The sequence below is a fragment of the Myxocyprinus asiaticus genome, chromosome 37 (assembly GCF_019703515.2).
Source record: "Myxocyprinus asiaticus isolate MX2 ecotype Aquarium Trade chromosome 37, UBuf_Myxa_2, whole genome shotgun sequence".
Taxonomy (NCBI): domain Eukaryota; kingdom Metazoa; phylum Chordata; class Actinopteri; order Cypriniformes; family Catostomidae; genus Myxocyprinus; species Myxocyprinus asiaticus.
This window is the reverse complement of record NC_059380.1, coordinates 27,067,707-27,089,876: the sequence shown is the minus strand read 5'-3', so window position 1 is coordinate 27,089,876 and position 22,170 is coordinate 27,067,707. Positions and strand designations below refer to the sequence as shown.

General features: G+C 38.2%; 2 protein-coding genes across 5 annotated transcripts in view; one reads left to right on the top strand and one right to left on the bottom strand.

The window, feature by feature from the left end:
* LOC127427839 (transcription cofactor vestigial-like protein 4) overlaps positions 1–14,632 on the top strand; it is an 88,204-nt gene extending 73,572 nt beyond the window's left edge. For both annotated transcript variants that reach the window (XM_051675664.1, XM_051675663.1), the window contains 3 exons: positions 8,842–9,061; positions 9,547–9,664; positions 12,642–14,632. In XM_051675664.1, the coding sequence (XP_051531624.1) occupies positions 8,842–9,061; positions 9,547–9,664; positions 12,642–12,886 (583 nt within the window). In that variant the 3' untranslated portion in view covers positions 12,887–14,632. The remainder of the gene's footprint in view (positions 1–8,841; positions 9,062–9,546; positions 9,665–12,641) is intronic.
* Positions 14,633–16,199: 1,567 nt separating this feature from the next.
* The window catches only part of LOC127427837 (ubiquitin-like modifier-activating enzyme ATG7), a 140,630-nt gene continuing 134,659 nt past the window's right edge, over positions 16,200–22,170 (bottom strand). For all 3 annotated transcript variants that reach the window (XM_051675660.1, XM_051675661.1, XM_051675658.1), the window contains one exon: positions 16,200–16,904. In XM_051675660.1, the coding sequence (XP_051531620.1) occupies positions 16,872–16,904 (33 nt within the window). In that variant the 3' untranslated portion in view covers positions 16,200–16,871. The remainder of the gene's footprint in view (positions 16,905–22,170) is intronic.

The window sequence follows — 22,170 nt, the reverse complement described above, 5'->3', positions numbered from 1 at the left end:
GGCACCAATTGAAATGAACTGGGCCTCACAAAAGACACCAAAGTATGTGGTGATTTTTGATCACACTTCACTTAAGGTGTATGTGTTTATATCAGACGGCCCCTCCTTCCATCCTCGGGACATCAGCTAAGGAGTTTCACCTTAACAGGAAAATGAACTAGGGTTGCAGCGTTATACCGGTTTCATGGTATACCACAGTATTAAAATTGATGGTTCTCATACCATGTACATTTGCTTATCTACGGTATTGAAAAAAAAAATGCAACCGGATGGAGAATATCACCTACATGTGCGCATCTCCTTTCCTCCTCGACTGCCTGTCGGACTCATAACTTGCACCACACACATGCAGCGGAGAAAATGTCGGAGAGAAGCAAGGCTGATATCACCAATCTTCATCCCCCTGCCAAAAAAGAACTTAAAACCAGCAGCGTGGGATTATTTTAGATATCCCAAAAATGAACAGGGGGGTTTTCCTCGAGGACATATATCCAGTTTGCAAAAAATTACACAAGTGTGTGTGTGTTTGTGTGTGTGTGTGTGTGTATATGTTTTTTTTTGTTAGTTTGTTTTTTGATTTTCTCCCCAATTTGGAATGCCCAATTCCTAATGCGCTCCAAGTCCTCCTGGTGGCATAGTGATTCGCCTCAATCCGGGTGGTGGAAGACGAATCTCAGTTGCCTCCGCGTCTGACACAGTCGATCCGCGCATCTTATCCCGTGGATTGTTGAGCGTTACCGTGGAGACGTAGCACGTGGAGGCCTACGCTATTCTCCACGGCATCCACGCACAACTCACCACACACCCCACCGAAAGCAAGAACCACACATTATAGCGACCATGAGGAGGTTACCCCATGTGACTCTACCCTCCCTAGCAACCGGGCCAATTTGGTTGCTCAGGAGACCTGGCTGGAGTCACACCTACAGTATATGTTAATTAATAATCATAGGACATTATTTTAAAAGCTCACACATCTGATTATAGTTACATGCTATTTTTTTGTCATGTTTATAATTCAGTTTATTATTAATTCTGTTAGCTTTCTTATTTATTCTATTTACTTTCAAAAGGGAGACTTTTTTTTTACACATACTTCCATTTAAAAAAAAAAAAAAATGGTTTCAATTATAATAAAGCATTTGTTCAAACAAAAAAACCTCTTCTTTTTTTTTCATTCCTTTTAAAGGTCATTGTAACTGATAATTAATAATAATAATAATAATAATAATTGTGTAATACCGTGAAACCATGATATTTTCTGAGACTGTTATCGTACCGTGAAAATCTCAAACCATTGCAACCCTAAAATGGACTATTCAGTAAATTAAAATTGGGGGCCTGGGTAGCTCAGCAAGTAAAGATGCTGACTACCACCCCTGGAGTCACGAGTTCGAATCCAGGGTGTGCTGAGTGACTCCAGCCAGGTCTCCTAAGCAACCAAATTGGCCTGATTGCTAAGGAGGGTAGAGTCACATGGGGTAACCTCCTCGTGGTCGCTATAATGTGGTTCGCTCTCGGTGGGGCGCATGGTGAGTTGTGCGTGGATATCGAGGAGAATAGCGTGAAACCTCCACATGCGTTATGTCTCTGTGGTAACGGGCTCAACAAGCCACGTGATTAGATGCACGGATTGATGGTCTCCGATGCATAGGCAACTGAGATTCGTCCTCTGCCACCCGGATTGAGGCCAGTCACTACGCCACCATGAGGACTTAGAGTGCATTGGGAATTGGGCATTAGGGGAGAATTTTTTATTTTATGTAAATTGTAGGGAGTTGGTCATCTGAATAATCTGAAGGATTCGAGAACAGCCTAACTCTTTAGAGCTCTTCTGTATCATACACAAGAAACACAAATGCAATAAAATTTGTTTTATTTACAAGAAGATAAACAAGAATAACTAACAAAAATTACAAAATCGTACTAATATGCTAAAAGATTAAATAAATGAATAGGTAAATAAAGTGCATAGGATGGAAAGATGCAAGTGGTTGAATTGGATTTAGCAATGGTAAAGTATGACTTTTATCTTATGGAAAGATAAATTGCTGTTCTCTGTTAATTAATAAGGTGAAAACCTTATTTCCATTTAAACAAATAACACAAAGATTATTTGCAAGTCATTTGATACACAGGTTATGCAATCTAAAGAACATTAGAAAATCATAAACTGATAGTATACACTAATGCCAAGATCTCTGGAGAGAGGTTAAGTAGTGATATTTACTTTCTCCTTGATCGATCGATGAGTTTAGTGATGGCGATGCCTTCCACTGGGGTTCAGGGTCATGTTACAGTGTGGAAGGAGCTGGATTCCATTTCAACAGTCTTTGTCACGAAGGAGTTGAGGAACGCTGATCTCCTGGAAGCACCGAGAGGGTTCCTGTAATCTGAAACATGCAGATATACAGCCCATAGGTCAGCGCAGGTTTCTTTATCTGGAACACGAAGATGCACGAAACTTGAAGAGAAGGTATGCTCACCAGAGCTAAACCTTGTCGCTATAGTTATCTCCCTGGTATAGGGATTAGGAATTTACCATTGCAACAGTCTCTTGCAGTGAGACTTGGTACTTGGTCAGTCGTCTTCTGTCTCTCAGATGGAGATTAAGAATTTTGGATGATCTGTAATCCTCTCTTTCATAGAGTGAGACCGGAATGGAGAAGTGTTATAGAAGTGTATCCTGTTAATGACGCTCTGGATGGGTACTCAGGACAAAGGTGTTTTAGAAGTGTATCCTGTTAATGACCCACTGGACAGGGACTCAGGACAAAGGTGTGGTCATCCAGAGGATGGTTTTATACCTTCCTGATGAGGAGGAGATTTCAGTTTGGCGCTTCTTGTTTCAGGGTTATGATTGGCTACTGAGATCAGAGGGGGGCCCACAACGTATGGCGCAACATCCCTTCTCTGTGTGGAACATTTGCATATTTTATAGTACATAGTTTGAACAGTGCCTTTAAAGTCTCATCTATGCATTGTTCCTTTTTCAAACCTCTTCAAAAGTACTCTTGGCATTTTTCTGAAGATATAGAAACCAAACAGAATATTGAAAGATTAAATATTGTGCGTGCGTTCATATATACCTTAATAGTTCAGATTGTGTGAACTGTTGTGTTAATCAAACAACTGCAATTTACATAAACAGTTCAGTGAACAAACATGGAGTAGATGTTTAGCATTTGAAGTCCATTTTAGGAGTAAAGTTTGTGTAAAGATTTGTCATTTTGGCTTCTTTGTTTCAGCCTTTTCTACCACATGGGATGTAGATGCTGCCCTCTGGAATTTCTATGGCCATCTTAGCTTGGATGGGGGTTTCAGATTTTGGTGCTGGAAAGTCATTCATGAACCAATGAAAAGTCTCTTTCCATGTGTAGGTCCTTACTTCCTTGTGAGGGGTGTCTGGCAGTTGCCCGAGTAGCTTATCTGATGGCTCTGCTTGACGTTTGTTTGTGTTGGTCCTGACATGATCCAATCAAAATGGAGCCACTCTTCTTTGCCTTGAAAGTTAGGGAGGGGCTCAACCATAAACTGGCTCATGGAATGTCATCTGGTCTGATTGTTCACCACAAGGCAAATCGAGGTTACAGTGATGCACTTACAATAGTAGTGAATGGGGCATTTTCTTTTTTTTTTTTGAGGGTTTAAAGGCAGAAATGTAAAGCTTATAATTTTATTAATGCACTAACATTTAAATCTTCTGTTAATCATTATTTTTTTTATTTATTTTTTTTGCTGAGCAGTTTAAATCTCCATTTTTATGGTCATTTTAGGGTTTACAGTGTTATGTCACAATGGCGACAAAGTTGTAAAATTGAATAACTTTACACAGGAAACGTTAATAGGTGATTTTTCGAACTAAAATCATGTTAACACATATAGTTTATGTCTTGTGGCTATACTTTTGAAACTGAGTATTTAAATGTTTACGAATTGGCCTCATTCACTTCCTCTGTTAGTGCCTCACTATAACTCAGATTTTTATTTATTTTTTTTTTAAGAAAAGGAGGGATAAGTCAAAATAATTGTTTGTGGTAATCAACATTATGCAACAAGTTGTTGCTAAGAATTAAGCTTCTCTTGTTTTGAATTTGAATATTCAATTTCTATTCAATTTCCTATTCCATACCCAGAATACACCAAGTTTTTTGGCTTATCTTTTAAAGCAAATATCAACTAGGCCTATTTACATTTTTTTCTGCAGTGTTTAAGAGTGGTAGAAATATGGCAAATAGTGAACAGTACGCATAGGATGGCTTTATCAGATGAACTACGATTTCCAAGAGAGGGGCTGTGCTTGTATCCTGTGGTTCTGCCTTCCTTGCCTTGATATCTCCCAGATGTTTCCTGTATCTTTGTGGGTGAGGTTCCAGTGGCTTAAAGGAGAAATAAAATTAATCTTCCTGCCAAGATCTGTGGTAGAATTGTGAGATTTTGCCGAACGGCTATGAAACAATTATGAGAAAATGTCCCCAGTTTAATTGGCCAGCTTCTGTGACCAAAGAGAGTCTATCAGAGTTAACAACACTTATATAAAACTCAAAGCAGGCTGGCTACCTCACTGATCCTGTCTTGTCTTTCAGTGTAAAGGTATCAGAATCCTATGATTCCAGTTATTGCATGTGTTTTTTTTTTTTTTTTTTTTACTGTTATGCATAGTCATATAAAAGTAGTCAGTAAAATATTGATTAAATGAGTAATGGGGCATTTTTTGTTTCTTGAAATATTGTTTCTTGTTTTAAATGTTGTGGTTTTACTCTGATTGGGGGGAAAAAAGAAAAAGAAAAAAGATTGGAGTGAATAACTAGTTTAAGATGCCACAGTTCATTCCTCTAATTGTAGGTTTCACAAAACCCAAGACCTTAAGAAAGGCACAGTTGGTCTATTCAATTACTAGAACATTTACTACAAGTCCTACCAGTTTCTCACCATTTGGCTCCCAATTTACATGTCAAGTTTGATACTGCGAGTTTGGAGTTATAAGATACAGAACCTCTAGGTCCAAACATACACCAAGTATGTAAGCACAAAAGCTTCTAGATACAGAATCTCTGTTTCATGCGGTGTTGCATTTCAAAATGACACAAATCAATTCATACTGTTTTGAAAGTATGTGTTGTACTCTTGTTGCAAAGTTTTGCTATATCGACTTTTCTCTCTTTGGTCAATGTGGAGCAACAGTTTGACTCAGTGAGACGGTTGCAGTTCAGTTGAATAAGATACATATGCGCTGGTCGTGGCATTTGTATATTTGCTTAAAATTCCCTGATTTGGACAATTAAAGATAATTGGAACTTGAAGTGCGCAATAATCAAACAAACGCGATAAGACGATTATTCAGTCATTGCGACAGTATGATTTGTTTACCGTCTTTGGTGTTTTGTTGTAACGAAAATCACTAATTAAGCAATTGTGTAAAGATGCCGTGCCATTGTTGAAGGTTAAACTGCTTTTGCTCTAATTCGTGTTATTGTGTTAAACATATCTCTGATTTAAATCAGGGTTCTCACAAAATAGTGCTGGGATGATTGATTGATGAGATTGAATGCACATGATGGGAAATTCCTGGTGTATATGCTTTCTTGAATCATTGATATTCAAACTATATTAGGATATAAAGACTGCATTTATATACAGTGTATTGTTTAGGTTAACAGTAGAGGTTTTTTATGTTGGTAAGGATAGGTTTGTGAATGAGTTTTATTCAGAGTAAAAGATTTCCTTCTGTAGCTTTCCATTAGTTATCGGGAAGACAGTAATTTCCGGTGGACGTAACAGTTTACTTGCAGGTGCTTTGCTTGCCAATTTGGTTGCCAAGTAACGGACTATTTCAAGGACTGCAGCCCACACAGCTGAGTCTCGACAAAATGTGTAGCCATAAAGCATTGCTTCCTTCAACACGTATTTGAAAATAGGTAGTTCATCCCCAGCATAAGCTCTTTGCTTTTAACTGAGTGGCACAAGTGGCTCTTGGGGTGGGCAATATACACCGAATCAGCCACAACATTAAAACCAGCTGCCTAATATCATGTAGGTATCATTTGTGAATTGTTTAATTACTGTTAATGAATTAGGCTACTGTTAAAAATAACTTGCATGCAAGATATATCACTTATGCATATTTGAGTTAATTAAAACTTCATGTTGTGGATCGTGTGATATTTCAGACCTTTGGACTTATTTTTTTATTTGAAATGAAGTCAAATCATAACACGCTGTGTAAACATAGTACTTAACATACCATTTCTGAGGTGACGATTGTGAGATGTCAGCTGAATGTACCTTCATGCTTTCCTGACGATTGCTGACGTAATTGTAAGTTGGGATGAAACAAGATCAACGGTGCTTGTTGTCATGTACTTTAACACACTGTCACGGTGTGGGCAGAAAACATTAATGTTCAGTTAAAGAGAAACACTCCAACACTGTTTACATTGAGGCCGCTTCATGTCGCATCTGTGCGTCATCTTCTGTGAACAGGATAATGACATGGCTTGATTTCAGAACACATTTATCCTGAAATGAATTAATCGACGATCAATAAGCTTAATCAAATTATTAATGACAATCGATTTTCGATCAGTTATTAACATACCTATCTAAAAGTAGCAAAAATGTCAATTTCTGCGCAACCGAACGGAATTGCAAAAATGTTTTATATCAAACGGCTTTCTAAAGGTGCCCCACATCTGCTTTTGATCGAGCAAACAGATAGTTTCCCCCTCAACTCGGCGTTGGTGAATGTTATTGTGTTGGTATGGACGGGTCGCTCAAAACAGGAACTTTTATAGCGCTACAGAGACAGTGTTTACAGTTTTCAAGAAAATTAACCTAACCATATGTATCAAATATCATACACAATGTTTTTGACGGCTCCTGTCTCACTCTCTGTTCAAGCTGAAAAGCCAAACAACATATGGTATGTAAGTTTCACATGTTTATGGCACCATCTAGTGGTTATTTATGAAAAAATTGGTTTCAATATTTTTATCGGTCTATTTAAAATGGGGGCGGACTTCCGTAAAAAATGACTCTTATGTTGGGATAAATTTGATTTGCTGAATTGAACTGTGATACATTTCAATCTGTATTTATAGACCAAGGAGAAGAACAAACTCTCAAATATTTCATATCTCTGAAAAGCCCAGGGAGTCCTCTGATAATACTCCAAGTTTTACCACTGAAACATTTATGGGCTAAGAAAAACTTATCAAATTTCCTATACAAAAATGAATTGCTGGGCCTCCGGAGGATAATGACCTTTAAAGCCTAATGTATCAAATATGGTAAAAAAAACTTTTATGTAAAAAAAAAAATTGCATTTTCTGACATTGTCAGGCTTTACAGTGTTAAAGGTGCACTAAGTAATTTTTTCCCCATTAAAAAAGTTTTACTCCTAAAGAAATGAATTGTATTTTGAATGATATGTATAAAACCATGAACGCTCACATGAGAGATGAGGACTCTAGTCATATCAGTGACCTTATAGAAGCTGTTTTTTTTCTACATGGGGGAGGGGCACCCTCAATGGGGGCTGCTATTTTAGAATCACATGACCAGCTGAATACTACTCGCTTAATCTCAGTAACCATCTTGTTATTGGACACTTTCACTCTTGGAGTAAATTAATCATGGCTGACTGAATAGTGAATTTCTAAAATGGCAAATGTAACTGAAAACTATTGATTTTGAATGATGCTGCATCCACACCACAAAGTGTCACTAAGTCCAAGATGACACAAACAAAAAGTTACTGAGTGCACCTTTAATGTTGTCTCTGCATATTAAGCTAAGATAAGAAAAAAGTATGTTAACACAGAAAAAAGCTTCATGTATATCACTCAGACCCAGCTCTTGGTCTTTTCCAGAGTTGGACCAGGGTCACCAAACTGTGTAGAGGTTCTGCATTGAAAGCAGCATTTCCTTCAATACCTGATTAAGAGCTTCACTTGCTCTTCCTGTGCTGTTGTTCAGTTCTCCTATGTGCCTAGTGGAGGGTATTAAATTCTCTTCCTCTGAAGCACAGATGAAGCCTTGAATAGTGCGTTTGGCCCCTTACTGGGCCTCTGCTCTGTTGGCAACAGGAGAGAGATCGTTCCGGAAGGGCGGAATAGTGCTTCTAGGCTTTGCTGCATGTGTGTCTATTCTTTTAGAAGGGAAAAGAAAAACAGGAAGGGAGGTTTGTGTTGAGAACTGGCCTTTTGAGATAATGTAGAGTCTTAACAGTTTAGATCAAATATAACTTTTAGTATTTGTTTATCTATTATTTCAAAATCCACATGTATGGTTAAGAAAACCATAAAACAGGAAATTGTCACAGGACTCTTGTCTACCTCACAAATTTGTGTCATGGCCAAAACACCTTATATCAGATAATCTAGCTCACTTTTATTCAAGGTGTAAGACAGTGTCTTTTTTTTGGATGGTTGCACATATTTAAAACAGAACTTTTGTTGACAAGGTTTTTCAAAACCATGTGAAACAAACATGAATTATAACAGTAATACATTCCAAACTTGGGACATTTGTTTTAAACTTGATTTTTAAAATGTTTCATTTTCATTGTATCATGGACACCCTTATTTTTCATTTACCCTAAAATAGAGATTGCTAAACTGAGGCTGTAGCTTCAAAGAACTTTGTTCTGGGTGCACTAAATAAATACTTAAATGTAAGCAATATTGACTGCATACAGATGCTCCTTATCAAGTCATTGTGACTACTTGAGGGAGGTATGCAGCTCTTGCCAGGCCCTGCTGAATGCAGCATTAATAGCTCTGCCTGTTTATGCTGTTCGACGTGGGCTGTAGTACAATTCCTCCTTTGTTTGTCTTGCAGAGGCAAGCCTGCCAACGGGGACTACCGCAAGGACCCCCGGGATCGCAGCCGCAGTCCCATCGAGCGCATCACTGCCCCCACCATGAGTCTTGTTGGTGGTCACCTCTACGCCCACATGCCCAACCTGGCCATGGACCAGCCTCTCGCACTGACCAAAAATGTGGACACTACCCGCACTATCGCCATCTCACCTACTGTCAGCCCTGTTGAGCGCCAACAGGTAACCCTCAACAGCCATCCATTTATGTTTCAGTACACAATGCCTTATTGAAGAAAGCAAAAATCTTTAACACTTTTCTTTTGGATTAAAAGGTCAAGATTTAAAGTACTATTAGCTTCTTATCTTGATGGTCATTTTAGAATGAAAGCTTGTCTTAGTTTTTGGGAAGATATCAAATCTGTCCACTTCTTGTTGGGTCAGAATGGCTTGGAAGCACCTTTTGTGTACGTTTCAGTTTCCAGAAAAGAGTTCACCTTTGCACTGACACTGAACAGACATTTTGAAGAAGGTGCATCCTATTTTTGAGCTGAATTAAGTCGTTGTAGATCTCCTACAATGTAGACAGATGTACAAGGACTAAAGAAATTTACGTAGATGATCAGGTTTAGTTCCTGTTACCTCCTGAAATATAACAAAATTGCTCCGTTTGCTTGTCTTGCCTAATGCTCCTTCGGTGAACTTGTATTTGTTTGTGTTGTGTGCAGAATCGGCCCTCTGTGATCACATGTGCCCCAGCGAACAATCGTAACTGTAACCTTTCCCACTGCACCGTGTCTCACAACGGCTGCTCACCCACTTCAAACTATCGGAGAGCCTCCAACTGTAAGTAGGAGCAAACATCACTGTGAATCATTGCTTTGAGACCCCACCATCTGGCACTTTCCATGAATAGGGTAAAAATTGGTATCCCATGACAGATTATTGTTTTTATTTATTTTTTTTACTATAAAAGCACAAATTCCAGGTTCTTTAGAGGACCAAAAAAAAAAAAAAAACTCGGACATTAAACCAACATGATTAATACAAAATAATAGTGACACATTTTGCTTAAAAGTGATTTACCTACAGAGTGTAGGGTAATGTGTCACAAGCAGAAAGTGAGTGTACTAACTAATAAATTGATAGTGAAATTTATATATAACCTGTGTCCCACATTTTGCATGCAGCCCTATTACAGCCTGTACCCTTAAAAAAAAAAAAAGGAACATTAGATAAAATTGTGATGCCCTGGAAGGAAAATTATTTGGACCATTTCTACAACATATCAAGAAGACAACTAAATAATCTCATCACATTTTACTGTGACATTTAGTCAAGATTTCAGCCATTCAAAAAGTTATTGTATTGTTATTGCAAATACAAGTTTATCAGTGACCCTGTGTAAACCTGGTATTAAGATGCATTTCAGTTGATCCGATCACAAGTGGGCAGCGCTAAATACAGGTTAAATGGGGTCTAAAACATTTTATGATCAGATCACAAAAAACACATATGGAGGTAGTCAAAATTGTGACCGCATCGCGTTTGAGGTGTAAATGCTAATCTGTCCTGAACGTGTTCCAGACTGCAGGGAAGCACCACCCCACTCACCTATCAATCATCCGCTGTTCTAAAACAAGAGTTTTAAACTTTGCCAGTTACGTGCATCTTAAAAAATAACCGTTTGATCAGGAAATTTGAAAAAGCGAATACACATTCAAGCACGAATTTCACAGATGATCTTAATTGTGTCTGATATCAACATGCAGTGACACACATCTGAAGCTCATCTAACACTGGAACTTCACTAAAACAACTGATAATTCTGTTCGAAATGTTGCGTTTGTGCTTAGATTTAATAGTCCATTAAACTGCATCTGGGAGATGCTTTCCTAGTCTTTTCTGACTTTTTCGCTGTTTATTATCATGCAATAACAGTGAAATAGTGATTGATGCATGTCGTCAAAAAATCAGAGACCCTTCCTTCAAATCTGAACACAAGTGGTTATAGAGGACACATTTGAGACACATACCAGGTGTTTTCGAGTGGTGTCCCATCCCGCAGGAGTGCCCTTCAAGGAAGCAAAAAATGCAGTTTTGAATTCGCCCCGGAGCGGCGTAACCTCAGACGATTAACAGGTCAGATAAAAAGTCCACTCCACCGCATTTCCGATATCGCATACCACTAGTGTAGACAGATTTATTAATTACAAAGGGAGCGGTCATGTCGCTTTCAGTAATATAAATTTAATTAGTCTTTTATAGAATATTGACAAACTGAAGGAGCTGTCCGGTTCAGTTTGATTTTGTTGAAACTAATAAGCCATTAGAATAATCACTTTCAGAAAAATACCATTAGGCTACCACAGTACCGTAGCTCTCCTTACGCATAATGCGCTGTCTGCGTAGGGCACCGGCTCCCTAGGGGGGCACCATCATACCCTGGGGGGGCACCAGAAATTCCACCGGCTGCCCTTACTTGCATGTTATACGTTATTCAAGGACCCTGTAGCATTTGCGGAACACAGTCGATGGCCTCGAGTCCTCACGCTCGCACCTTCTCATCACGCCTTCGCACCATGCACCACGTTACCAGAGTAATGCCATGGTGCTGAATGATTGATCATGTTCATATTTCATGATACTGTTATAATACTCCAAGGTACTTTAAAGAATACCATGGTTTTACTGTGACACATGTCAAAAACATGGGGTTATCACAGACCATGTCTGAAAATACATAAATAAACAAATGTATTACCATGGTGCTTTTTGTGAGATATAATTACTACTTATTAAAAAGAAAAAGAAATCAGAGCCCTTTTTTATCCTTCCGCACTTGTCCCTGCTAAGGTCTGTGCATGTCACTGCAAGGTGTAAATGGGGTCAATAACTACAAACCAACATTTGGTCCCAAACCAGCTAGCCCCTACTGAGTGATGATTTAGGCTGTCTTTGCAACCCATTTTTAATATATATTTTTATATACACTTTATTACATTTTTATATTTAATGATTTTGCTTGAAAATAACAATCACACAAATAATGGTTTTAAACTGTATTTAACTATGTATGTCCCAGCTTGTGGAAACAATGTTGTAAACATGTCAGACCTCATATAAAATAAATGAAAAATAAACAAGGCTGCACACTGAATTAAAAAAAAAATAATGGTGATTATGATAATTACATGCTGTGATTGTGAAAACTTACTATTACAGCATTACAGTCAAAGGTTTTTATTTACAATGTGTCGTGCGGTTGGGTATTCTCTGGCATACAAAAATTAATACTGGAGAAACATTACATGAGATTCGAAATTGAGCTTTGGAACGAAGCGAAAAGCATAGTCACTAATTTAATTATTTTGAATTCGCTACATGGCGTTGCTTGCTTGTGATGTAGATGATAAATATACTGCAAACGATCACCGTGACACAACTAGAATGCTCTCATTATTAGTGGTCGACTGGTATGGGTTTTTCAATGGCTGATACAGATATCTAGAGAACAGGATGGCCGATTTCAATGCCGATAAGCATAATACAATTTAAATAATCACAATTTCAAAGGCAATAATAAAAAAAATAATGAATCAAAAATCATCTGTTAAAACATCTCATTTAACTCTCATGCTCGCACCTTCAACATTCGCAAGTTTCAGGCCTTTTTTTTTTTTTTTTTTTTTTTTACACTTTTCATGGAAAGTACTATGCATTAGCTGTCTGAAATTGTTTAAGTGTTTGGGTGAAGTCTCATATTTGATCCAAAATTATAATTTCAAAGAACCAAAATAAATGCTCTTTTCCACTGTCTCAGCTAACACAGCCTGTGACCCTGTGATCGAGGAGCATTTCCGTCGCAGTCTGGGCAAGAACTACAAGGAGCCAGAGCCCGTAACAAACTCCGTGTCTATCACAGGCTCAGTGGACGACCACTTCGCCAAGGCGCTGGGTGAGACATGGCTGCAGATCAAGGCCAAGGGCAGCTCGACTGGTAGCCCAGACTCCTCCCCTAACAGCCACATGGTCAACCATAATCACTCCCCTTCCCTCGTGTCTTGAAAAAAAGGACCAGCTCACCATAGTCCCAGTCTCTTCCAGCGTGCTTCAACTCTCAAAGCAACCATGCATGTTTCAGCACTGCTCATGTATAGCTATGTACATAAGACGCACAATGAGGATGTGCTTGTTTTAACATTGTTTTTTTTGTGCTATTGTTTTCTTTTGAATCATTTTCTTTCAAGTATGCTAGTATACTTTTAGCTTAGCGGTTGTATTATGGGATGCCCATACCTTTTATGAAAAACAGCAATGTTGTGCAGAAAGCTTTTTGGGTTTTTAGGTTATAACTCAACCAGCATCCAACAAACTAACCATCTGCCTCAGATACCAAAGAAACCTCTGATGCAAACCTGTTCCCCAAAATCCATTCTTCCATTGCACCCTGCTCTTTCATTTTCTTTTTAGATTTACTTTCTGGTTGTCTCACATCACAGTCTTTTGTTCATCATGTTCTCTCCCGATTGTACCCTGAATCTGTATGTGTATACTTGAAAAGGAAGGTCTGGTCTGATTTTGCACTTTCAATGGATTGAGTGTCAGTTTGGTGTTGGATACACGTTTGGATGTTAAAAAAAAATGTATAAGAGGGTGAACTGCTGATATATGTGGGAAGTGATTTGGCTTACATCACTTTGGAAATGTTCGTAATGGGGAGGGAACCCGTTTTTGGTCACTACATCTAGCTTCAGACAATTCTCTCTATTGTGCTGACAACTGGACTGCATCAAACATGGGCATTTTTTGTCGTATTTGGATTAGTTTTTTCTTCCCAGGCACTGTGGTTTTAGTAGAGTAGGTAAGGTTTTGAGGGTAAACTAGTGCTTACCGCTGCATGTTTCTAAAAAAAACAAAAAAAAAAATAGCTGGTATCTATTATTGTGTAGACATTTCAATCGTAATAATTTTAGCCTTTTTGTGAGATTTTATTTTTGTCAGTAACAGTTCTAGATAAACTTACTGCTGGTACAGTTGTACTCCCATATTATTATTATTATTATTATTATTATTTCTATTCAATATGCATTGTGGTAGCTGCCAGATACAAAATAAAACAGCCTCCGGACAGGCCATCTATATATTAACAGTCGAATTTATATTTTATTAATCTCGTGGTACAGGACGCTATCGCTTTTTGCATGACTGAATAAGAAAGCATTAGCAGCTATGGACCGGTCAACTGTAGTGCTGACAATCTGCCGAAAACGTCAAGCAAATTTTATTTTGTTTTTGATCTTACTCTTAATTCTGCATTGTAGCGTTTAGCAGCAGCTGCCGTAAAGGACTGTTATCGAACAATCTGCCTGTACCGAGACAAAATACATTCCTCCAATAGGGAACTGCATACAGGTGTCGTACTTTCTAACGATTTCAATATAGCGAATATCTAGAAACTGACAAGAGGTTGCAGATACAGGAGACACTTGGATCTTAAGCTTGTCCTTACATTCCATCGGCGCAGTTTAGCTATTGGATATGACGAAATTTTAAAACGAGAAATGAAAAGCCAGACAGCCATCAATCTCAACAGATGCTATCTTTTCAAAAGTATTTCTTCACAAATTGACAAATCTGTTTCACCCTGTGCTCTTTTTGGATGAATTTGCCACAAAGTTGTTGTATCCTATTACAACAGACCTTTAGGATACATGGGGCGGTGATTTTGGGGAGAAAATATCTTGAAGTCGATTTTATATATATATATATATATATATGTATATGTGTGTATATATATATATATATATGTATATGTGTGTGTATATATATATATATATATGTATATGTGTGTATATATATATATATATATATATATATATGTATATATATATATATATATATATGTATATATGTATATATATATATATATATATACATACACACATTTCACTACCAATTTATTAGGTAGTACACTCACTTTCTGCTTGTGACACATTACCCTACACTCTGTAGGTAAATCAATAAAAATTTTTTTTTTTTTTATATATATATATAGGAAACTATAAGACCATCATTACGCTGTGCGTAACGAATGTACAGAGAAAGAAACAATCTTAGGTATTTTTTGAGGAACAATTAATTTGTTAATGATATGTAGCTATTTAATTTTCCCTTGTCCTTTATTGTAATCATGCTTTTTTGTTTTTCAAGAAAAAGTTGATCTTTTTTGTTTGTAGGTTTTGTCTAAGGTTAAAGTGCAGGAACACATTTATTCTATGAAAACACTGCGTTAGTGCGATAGCCACTTGTGTATTATTTCTGAAGGCTACTGAGCAGTCTCGATACACTTCTGAACAGAGGCTCTTTCAACTGTCTCTGGAGGCAATTGAACAAACGTACTCCTCTCATTGACCATAAGTCTAAGTGAGTAACTCTACTCCAATCTAACTGGTTGGGACTCCACGATATTTTTTATTATTTGATGTGCGTGCTTTCAGGAGAATGACGACAAGGAACAAATGTTGAAAACTTTTCACTGCACCTCGAGTGTACTTACCGATGTGTAAATCTGTATTATACCCTCATTTCATGGCCTTGTTTCTCCTTGGAATATGACCGTTTTGGCAGGCCATTGTTTTGTACTTTAAGTAGCCTCAATGAACAATAAAGTGCTCTTAAAACAGTCTATGACTTAAGCTTTGTTCTTTATAAAAGAAACAACTGATTAATCTAAAATGGATATTAATAATACACTCATTGTCATAAAGTACTTTTAAATCAGTATGAACCATACTCGGGGTAGACACCATTTTTTATTTGATGTAAATGAATATGGATTAATCTTACAAAACTTGCCAACTTGAGCAGGAGCATTTCACCTTGAAATCTAAAATTATATTTTGCATAAAATATTAATTTATAAAAAAAAGGCTTAATTTTCTTTGTCAATATGGACAATGGATAACATGTGCATTGTCAATTAAACACATTGGTCAATGGATAATGTAACAATGTAACCAATATATATATATATATATATATATATATATATATATATATATATATATAAAGTGAACTAATAAATGTAAGTGAAGTACAGCCTGTTCGGTGGGTTGTACATGTCACCTTGGTATCAACCATTTACCAACAAATTGCCTATGTAAAACTGGGAAATTTAAAATTATACAATTTTACATTATATATTTTTTTTTTTTCTAATTTCAATGAAAAATTAAATAAACTATATCCAGTGGAAAATAAACTAAGAAAAAAAAAAAAAAAAATTAGACATGCCCTAAGTGACTAAGGTCCACTTGGCTTTAGTTTGGCTTATTAACCCACTTACTTTGGCTTTAGTGACTGAAAACTTGGAGCAGGGTTTTTGAGAATGAATCAGTTTATTAAGACATGACCAAACACAAGAATCTCACATTACCAGACAAATCACACTTGTGTTATAGTGCAATGATAATAATTTGTGAAAAAAAATACAAGCAGTTTATAACATGGAAGAACAGTACTTCTCAACAAAGACAACATTTTCATTTAGGTAACAGGACATACAAATTACAAAGCAAACTGAAAAGTGTACAAACTCAATATTTGGTGACAATATGACATGCCACAAAGCAGAGATGCTAAATACTTCACCTGCAAAGGTACCTTCTGAGTTTTTGACCTTACTTTTACACACCTGCTCATCATTGGTTAGAGACCCTGAACATGAGTATCCAGTTCAGGTGTTTGCTTTGACACTGAACTCTGCAGGAGGGTATGTCTTACACCCCTGCCATTAACAATCCCATAATATAGTGTTTTAATGGCCATTAGAGCAACAAGAATTGTCTATAAAATTGTCCAAATTAAATATGCTGTCTACCTAAAATCCACAGACATGCTCCGATAGTACATGATTTAACCTAAACATTTAAGACCAACATTTCAATAGGTGAATAATGAAAAGAAAAAGAAAAAAAAAAAGAAAAATGTATAAACCAGGGTCAACTAAAGGTACTTCATTCGGTCTCCAGCAGTTTTGGTTGCAAATCCTTCAGATACTTTCATCATCACTCATGTCCCAGATCTGCAGAGGGAAAATGGAGAAATATCAGACTGTTATGAGGCAGATGTAATCCTTCAAAAACTTTTAAAACTCATAACAAACTCATTTCAAGGCTTTTATCATGTCTACATTGGAAGTGATTTGCAGCGACGAGCGAAAGCGATAGTTGGTGGTGTGACAGCTGATCAGTTTAACTTTATGCAAATAGTAAGCAATGTTAAAAGGGTCTATGAATTTGCAAAAAAAATCCCTTCCAATAAACATGCATTACGGACGTGACCCAATGGGTGATTCCAATGTATATAGATGATAGTTTCATTGACTTTTGTTGATGATGATGAAAGCAATCTAGTTTCTTGTCCTGTGTAGACAAGGTGATTAATGTGGAGCAAAGACAACTCAAAGATGCAGGTGTTCAGCATTAATTACCATCTGATGAGTGTTCTAACTCCAGCACATGAACGTCTGAACATGCAAAAGCTCTCTTCAAACACACTAATCCTAAGCACACCATACCCATGTTTGAAGACTAAACTACATTCATACTGGCCGCGGGACCAAAGACAAACAGCCATGTTCATGTCCTTTTGAAGAGGCCAGACGCAACTGTGTGACTGGTGTGTACGGCTGTATTCTCTTTCTTCTACAGCACACCTGGATGTCAAAAGCTCCTGTGTCATTGGCACGCTAATAAATGTGGAATCAAAACAGACAACTTCAGCAATCTTTTCACTTTGAAGTCTATGCCAAGTTAAAAAAAAAAGAAAACCTGTGAAATGAGTGGTGGGGTAAAGAGAAAAGGCAAAGAAACGAGACAAAAAGGCGAAAGAAATACATATAGGTCAGATCACCTATTTGTAATGTTAACTTCAGATTCTAAGGTTTAAAATGACCATTAAAACCACAAGACTATTATGTCAAGTGTGGTTTTAATGGATCAGCTAGCTGCTCCAGTTGAAATGGTTAAAACAGAAAATATAAAACAATCAGTTATTGTAACACACAGTGTTGATTATTGATTTTCATTATCAGCCCTAGCCCTCTCCATGGACTGAATTTCATTTAGACATGTCAGTATTCTGTAATACAGTATACTGTGAACTACAGTCCACAACAACACTAAAAAATCTTTCTTTATGCGCCATAGCTTCATTTTCATCAAATCAAGATTCGCAACCAGGGTCCAAAATGAACACTCCCCAAGAGTGAACAGGAAGCATGGCTGAAGGAGGAAAGCTTATGATCAAATATTCCCCTTCTAAAAGGGTAAAGGCTAAAGTGTGGAAATATTTTAAGACATTTTTTAAGACAACTATTTGATCCCCCCCACACACATTTATTTAACGTTTATTTATTTTATTTATTTGTGTATTTACTTAAATGTTATTTTGGTTTCTTAAATGTTCAAGATTGTGTGATGTGGTTGTTTCAAGGAGCACAATACTTGTTGACCCCTCTCCAAACATAGCACTTATGGTTGTGACCATAAAGCTCTATTTTGGTCTCGTCACTCCAAATTACAGTGTGCCAGAAGCTGTGAGGCGTGTCAAGGTGTTGTCGGGCATATTGTAACCGGGCTTTTTTGTGGCATTGGCTTCTTTCTGGCAACTCGACCATGCAGCTCATTTCTGTTCAACTATCGTCGTATTGCGCTCCTTGAAACAACCACACCGTCTTTTTCCAGAGCAGCCTGTATTTCTCCTGAGGTTACCTCTGGGTTTTTCTTTGCATCCCGAACAATTCTTCTGGCAGTTGTGGCTGAAATCTTTCTTGGTCTACCTGACCTTGGCTTGGTATCAAGAGATCCCTGAATTTTCCACTTCTTAATAAGTGATTGAACAGTACTGACTGGCATTTTCAAGGCTTTGGATATCTTTTTATATCCTTTTCCATCTTTATAAAGTTCCATTACCTTGTTACGCAGGTCTTTTGACAGTTCTTTTCTGCTCCCCATGGCTCAGTATCTAGCCTGCTCAGTGCATCCACGTGAGAGCTAACAAACTCATTGACTATTTATACACAGACACTAATTGCAATTTAAAAAACCACAGGTGTGGGAAATAAACCTTTAACTGCCATTTAAACCTGTGTGTGTCACCTTGTGTGTCTGTAACAAGGCCAAACATTCAAGGGTATGTAAACTTTTGATCAGGGCCATTTGGGTGATTTCTGTTACCAAACAACTATGTGATAATAAATGGCTTCATATGATCACTATCCTTAAATAAAAGACAGTGTTTTTTGCATGATCAGTCATATTTTCAAAATCAATGCCAACATTTCACAATTTCTGCCAGGGTATGCAAACTTTTGAGCACAACTGTATATATATATATATAAACTCAGTAAAAAAAGTAACACCCCTTTTTCAGGACAGTGTATTTTAAAGATAATTTTGTAAAAATCCAAATAACTTTACAGATCTTTATTGTAAAGGGTTTAAACAATATTCTCCATGCTTGTTCAATAAATCATAAACAATAAATGAACATGCACCTATGGAACTGTTAAGACACTAACAGCTTACAGACGGTAGGCAATTAAGGTCACAGTTATAAAAACTTAGAACACTAAAGAGACCTTTCTACTGACTCTGAAAAACACCAAAAGAAAGATGCTCAAGGTCCTTGCTCTTCTGCTTGAACATGCCTTAGGCATGCTGTATGGAGGCATGAGGACTACAGATGTGGCCAGGGCAATAAATTGCAATGTCCATACTGTGAGACGCCTAAGACAGCACTACAGGGAGACAGGAAGGACAGCTGATCGTCCTCGCAGTGGCAGACCATGTGTAACAACACCTGCACAGGATCAGTACATCTGAATATCACACCTGCGGGACAGGTACAGGATGGTAACAACAACTGCCCGAGTTACACCAGGAACACACAATCCCTCCATCAGTGTTCAGACTGTCCGCAATATTCTGAGAGAGGCTGGACTGAGGGCTTGTAGGCCTGTTGTAAGGCAGATCTTTACCAGACATCACTGGCAACAACGTTGCCTATGGGCACAAACCCACCTTCGCTGGACCAGACAGGACTGGCAAAAAGTGCTCTTTTTGTCTCACCAGGGGTGATGGTCAGACTCATGTTTTTCGTCGAAGGAATGAGCGTGACACCGAGGCCTGTACTCTGGAGCGGGATCGATTTGGAGGTGTAGGGTCCATCATGGTCTGGGGTGGTGTGTCACATCATCATCGGACTGAGCTTGTTGTCTTTGCAGGAAATCTCAACGCTGTGCGTTACAGGGAAGACATCCTCCTCCCTCATGTGGTACCCTTCCTGCAGGCTCATCCTGACATAACCCTCCAGCATGACAATGCCACCAGCCATACTGCTCATTCTGTGCGTGATTTCCTGCAAGACAGGAATGTCAGTGCTCTGCCATGGCCAGCGAATTGCCCGGATCTCAATCCCATTGAGCACGTCTGGGACCTGTTGGATTGGAGGGTGAGGGCTAGGGCCATTCCCCCCAGAAATGTCCAGGAACTTGCAAGTGCCTTGGTGGAAGAGTGGGGTAACATCTCATAGCAATAACTGGCAAATCTGGTGCAGTCCATGAGGACGAGATGCATTGCAGTACTTAATGCAGCTGGTGGCCACACCAGATGCTGACTTTTGATTTTGACCCACCCTTTGTTCAGGGACACATTATTCCATTTCTGTTAGTCACATGTCTGTGAAACTTGTTCAGTTTATGTCTTAGTTGTTGAATCTTTTTATGTTCATACAAATATTTACAGATGTTAAGTTTGCTGAAAATAAAAGCAGTTGAAAGTGAGAGGACATTTCTTTTTTTTTCTTTTTTTTTTTTTTGCTGAGTTTATATACAGTGCATTCTTAAAGTATTCAGACCCCTTCATTATTTTCACATTTTATGTTGCAGCCTTATGCTAAAATGCTTTAAAAAAAAATTTTTTTCCTCATCAATCTACACTCCATACCCCATAATGACAATTAGATTTTTCATAACTTTGCAAATTAAACAAAAAAAGAAAAAACTGAAATATCACATTGGCATAAGTATTCAGACCCTTAACTCATTACTTAAAGCACTTTTGGCAGCGATTACAGCCACAAGTCTTTTTGGGTACGATGCGACAAGCTTTGCACACCTGGATTTGGGGATTTCCTACCATTTTTTAAATTGCAGATCCTCTCAAGCTCTGTCAGGATGGATGGGGACAGTCGGTCGACAGCCATTTTCAGGTCTCTCCAGAGATGTTTGATTGGGTTCAAGTCCGGGCTCTGGCTGGGCCACTCAAGGACATTCACAGAGTTGTCCCTAAGCCACTCTTGTACTGTCTTGGCTGTGTGCTTAGGGTCATTGTCCTGTTGGAAGGTGAACCTTCGGCCCAGTCTGAGGTCCTGAGCACTCTGGACCAGGTTTTCATTAAGTATATCTCTGTATTTTGCTGCGTTCAGCTTTCCTTCAACCGTGACCAGTCCCCCAGTCCCTGCTGCTGAAAAACACTCCCACAGCATGATGCTATCACCACCATGCTTCACCGCTGGAATGGTATTGTACAGGTGATGAGTGGTGCCTGGTTTCCTCCAGACATGTCGCTTGGAGTTGAGGCCAAACACTTCAATCTTCGTTTCATCAGGCCAGAAAATCTTGTTTCTCACAGTCTGAGAGTCCTTTAGGTGCTTTTTTGCTAATTCTAAGTGGGCTTTCATGTGTCTTGCACTGATGAGAGGCTTCCGTCTGGCCACTCTGCCATAAAGCCCAGATCGGTGGAGTGTTGCAGTGATGGTTGTCCTTCTGCAAGCTTCTGCCATCTCAACACATGATCTCTGGAGCTCAACCAGAGTGACCATCGAGTTCTTGGTCACCTCTCTTACCAAGGCCCTTCTCCCCCGATTGCTCAGTTTGGTTGGGTGGCCAGCTCTAGGAAGAGTCCTGGTTGTTCCGAACTTCTTCCATTTAAGAATTATGGAGGCCACTGTGCTCATGGGAGCCTTCAATGCAGCCAACATTTTTTGTAGCCTACCCCAGATCTGTGCCTCGACACAATCCTGTCTCTGACCTCTGCAGGCAGTTCCTTTGACCTCATGGCTTGGATTTTGATTTTAAAATGCATTTTCAGCTGAGAGACCTTATATAGACAGGTGTGTGCCTTTCTAAATCATGTCCAATCAATTTAATTTTCAAAATGTGCATAAAAACATACACTAGCTTGAGGTGGATATATATATATATATTTTTTTTTTTATTCGGTAAGAGGATATGTGCATAAACTACAATTTATACAATTGATAAATAAATTCCCAGATGCACATCA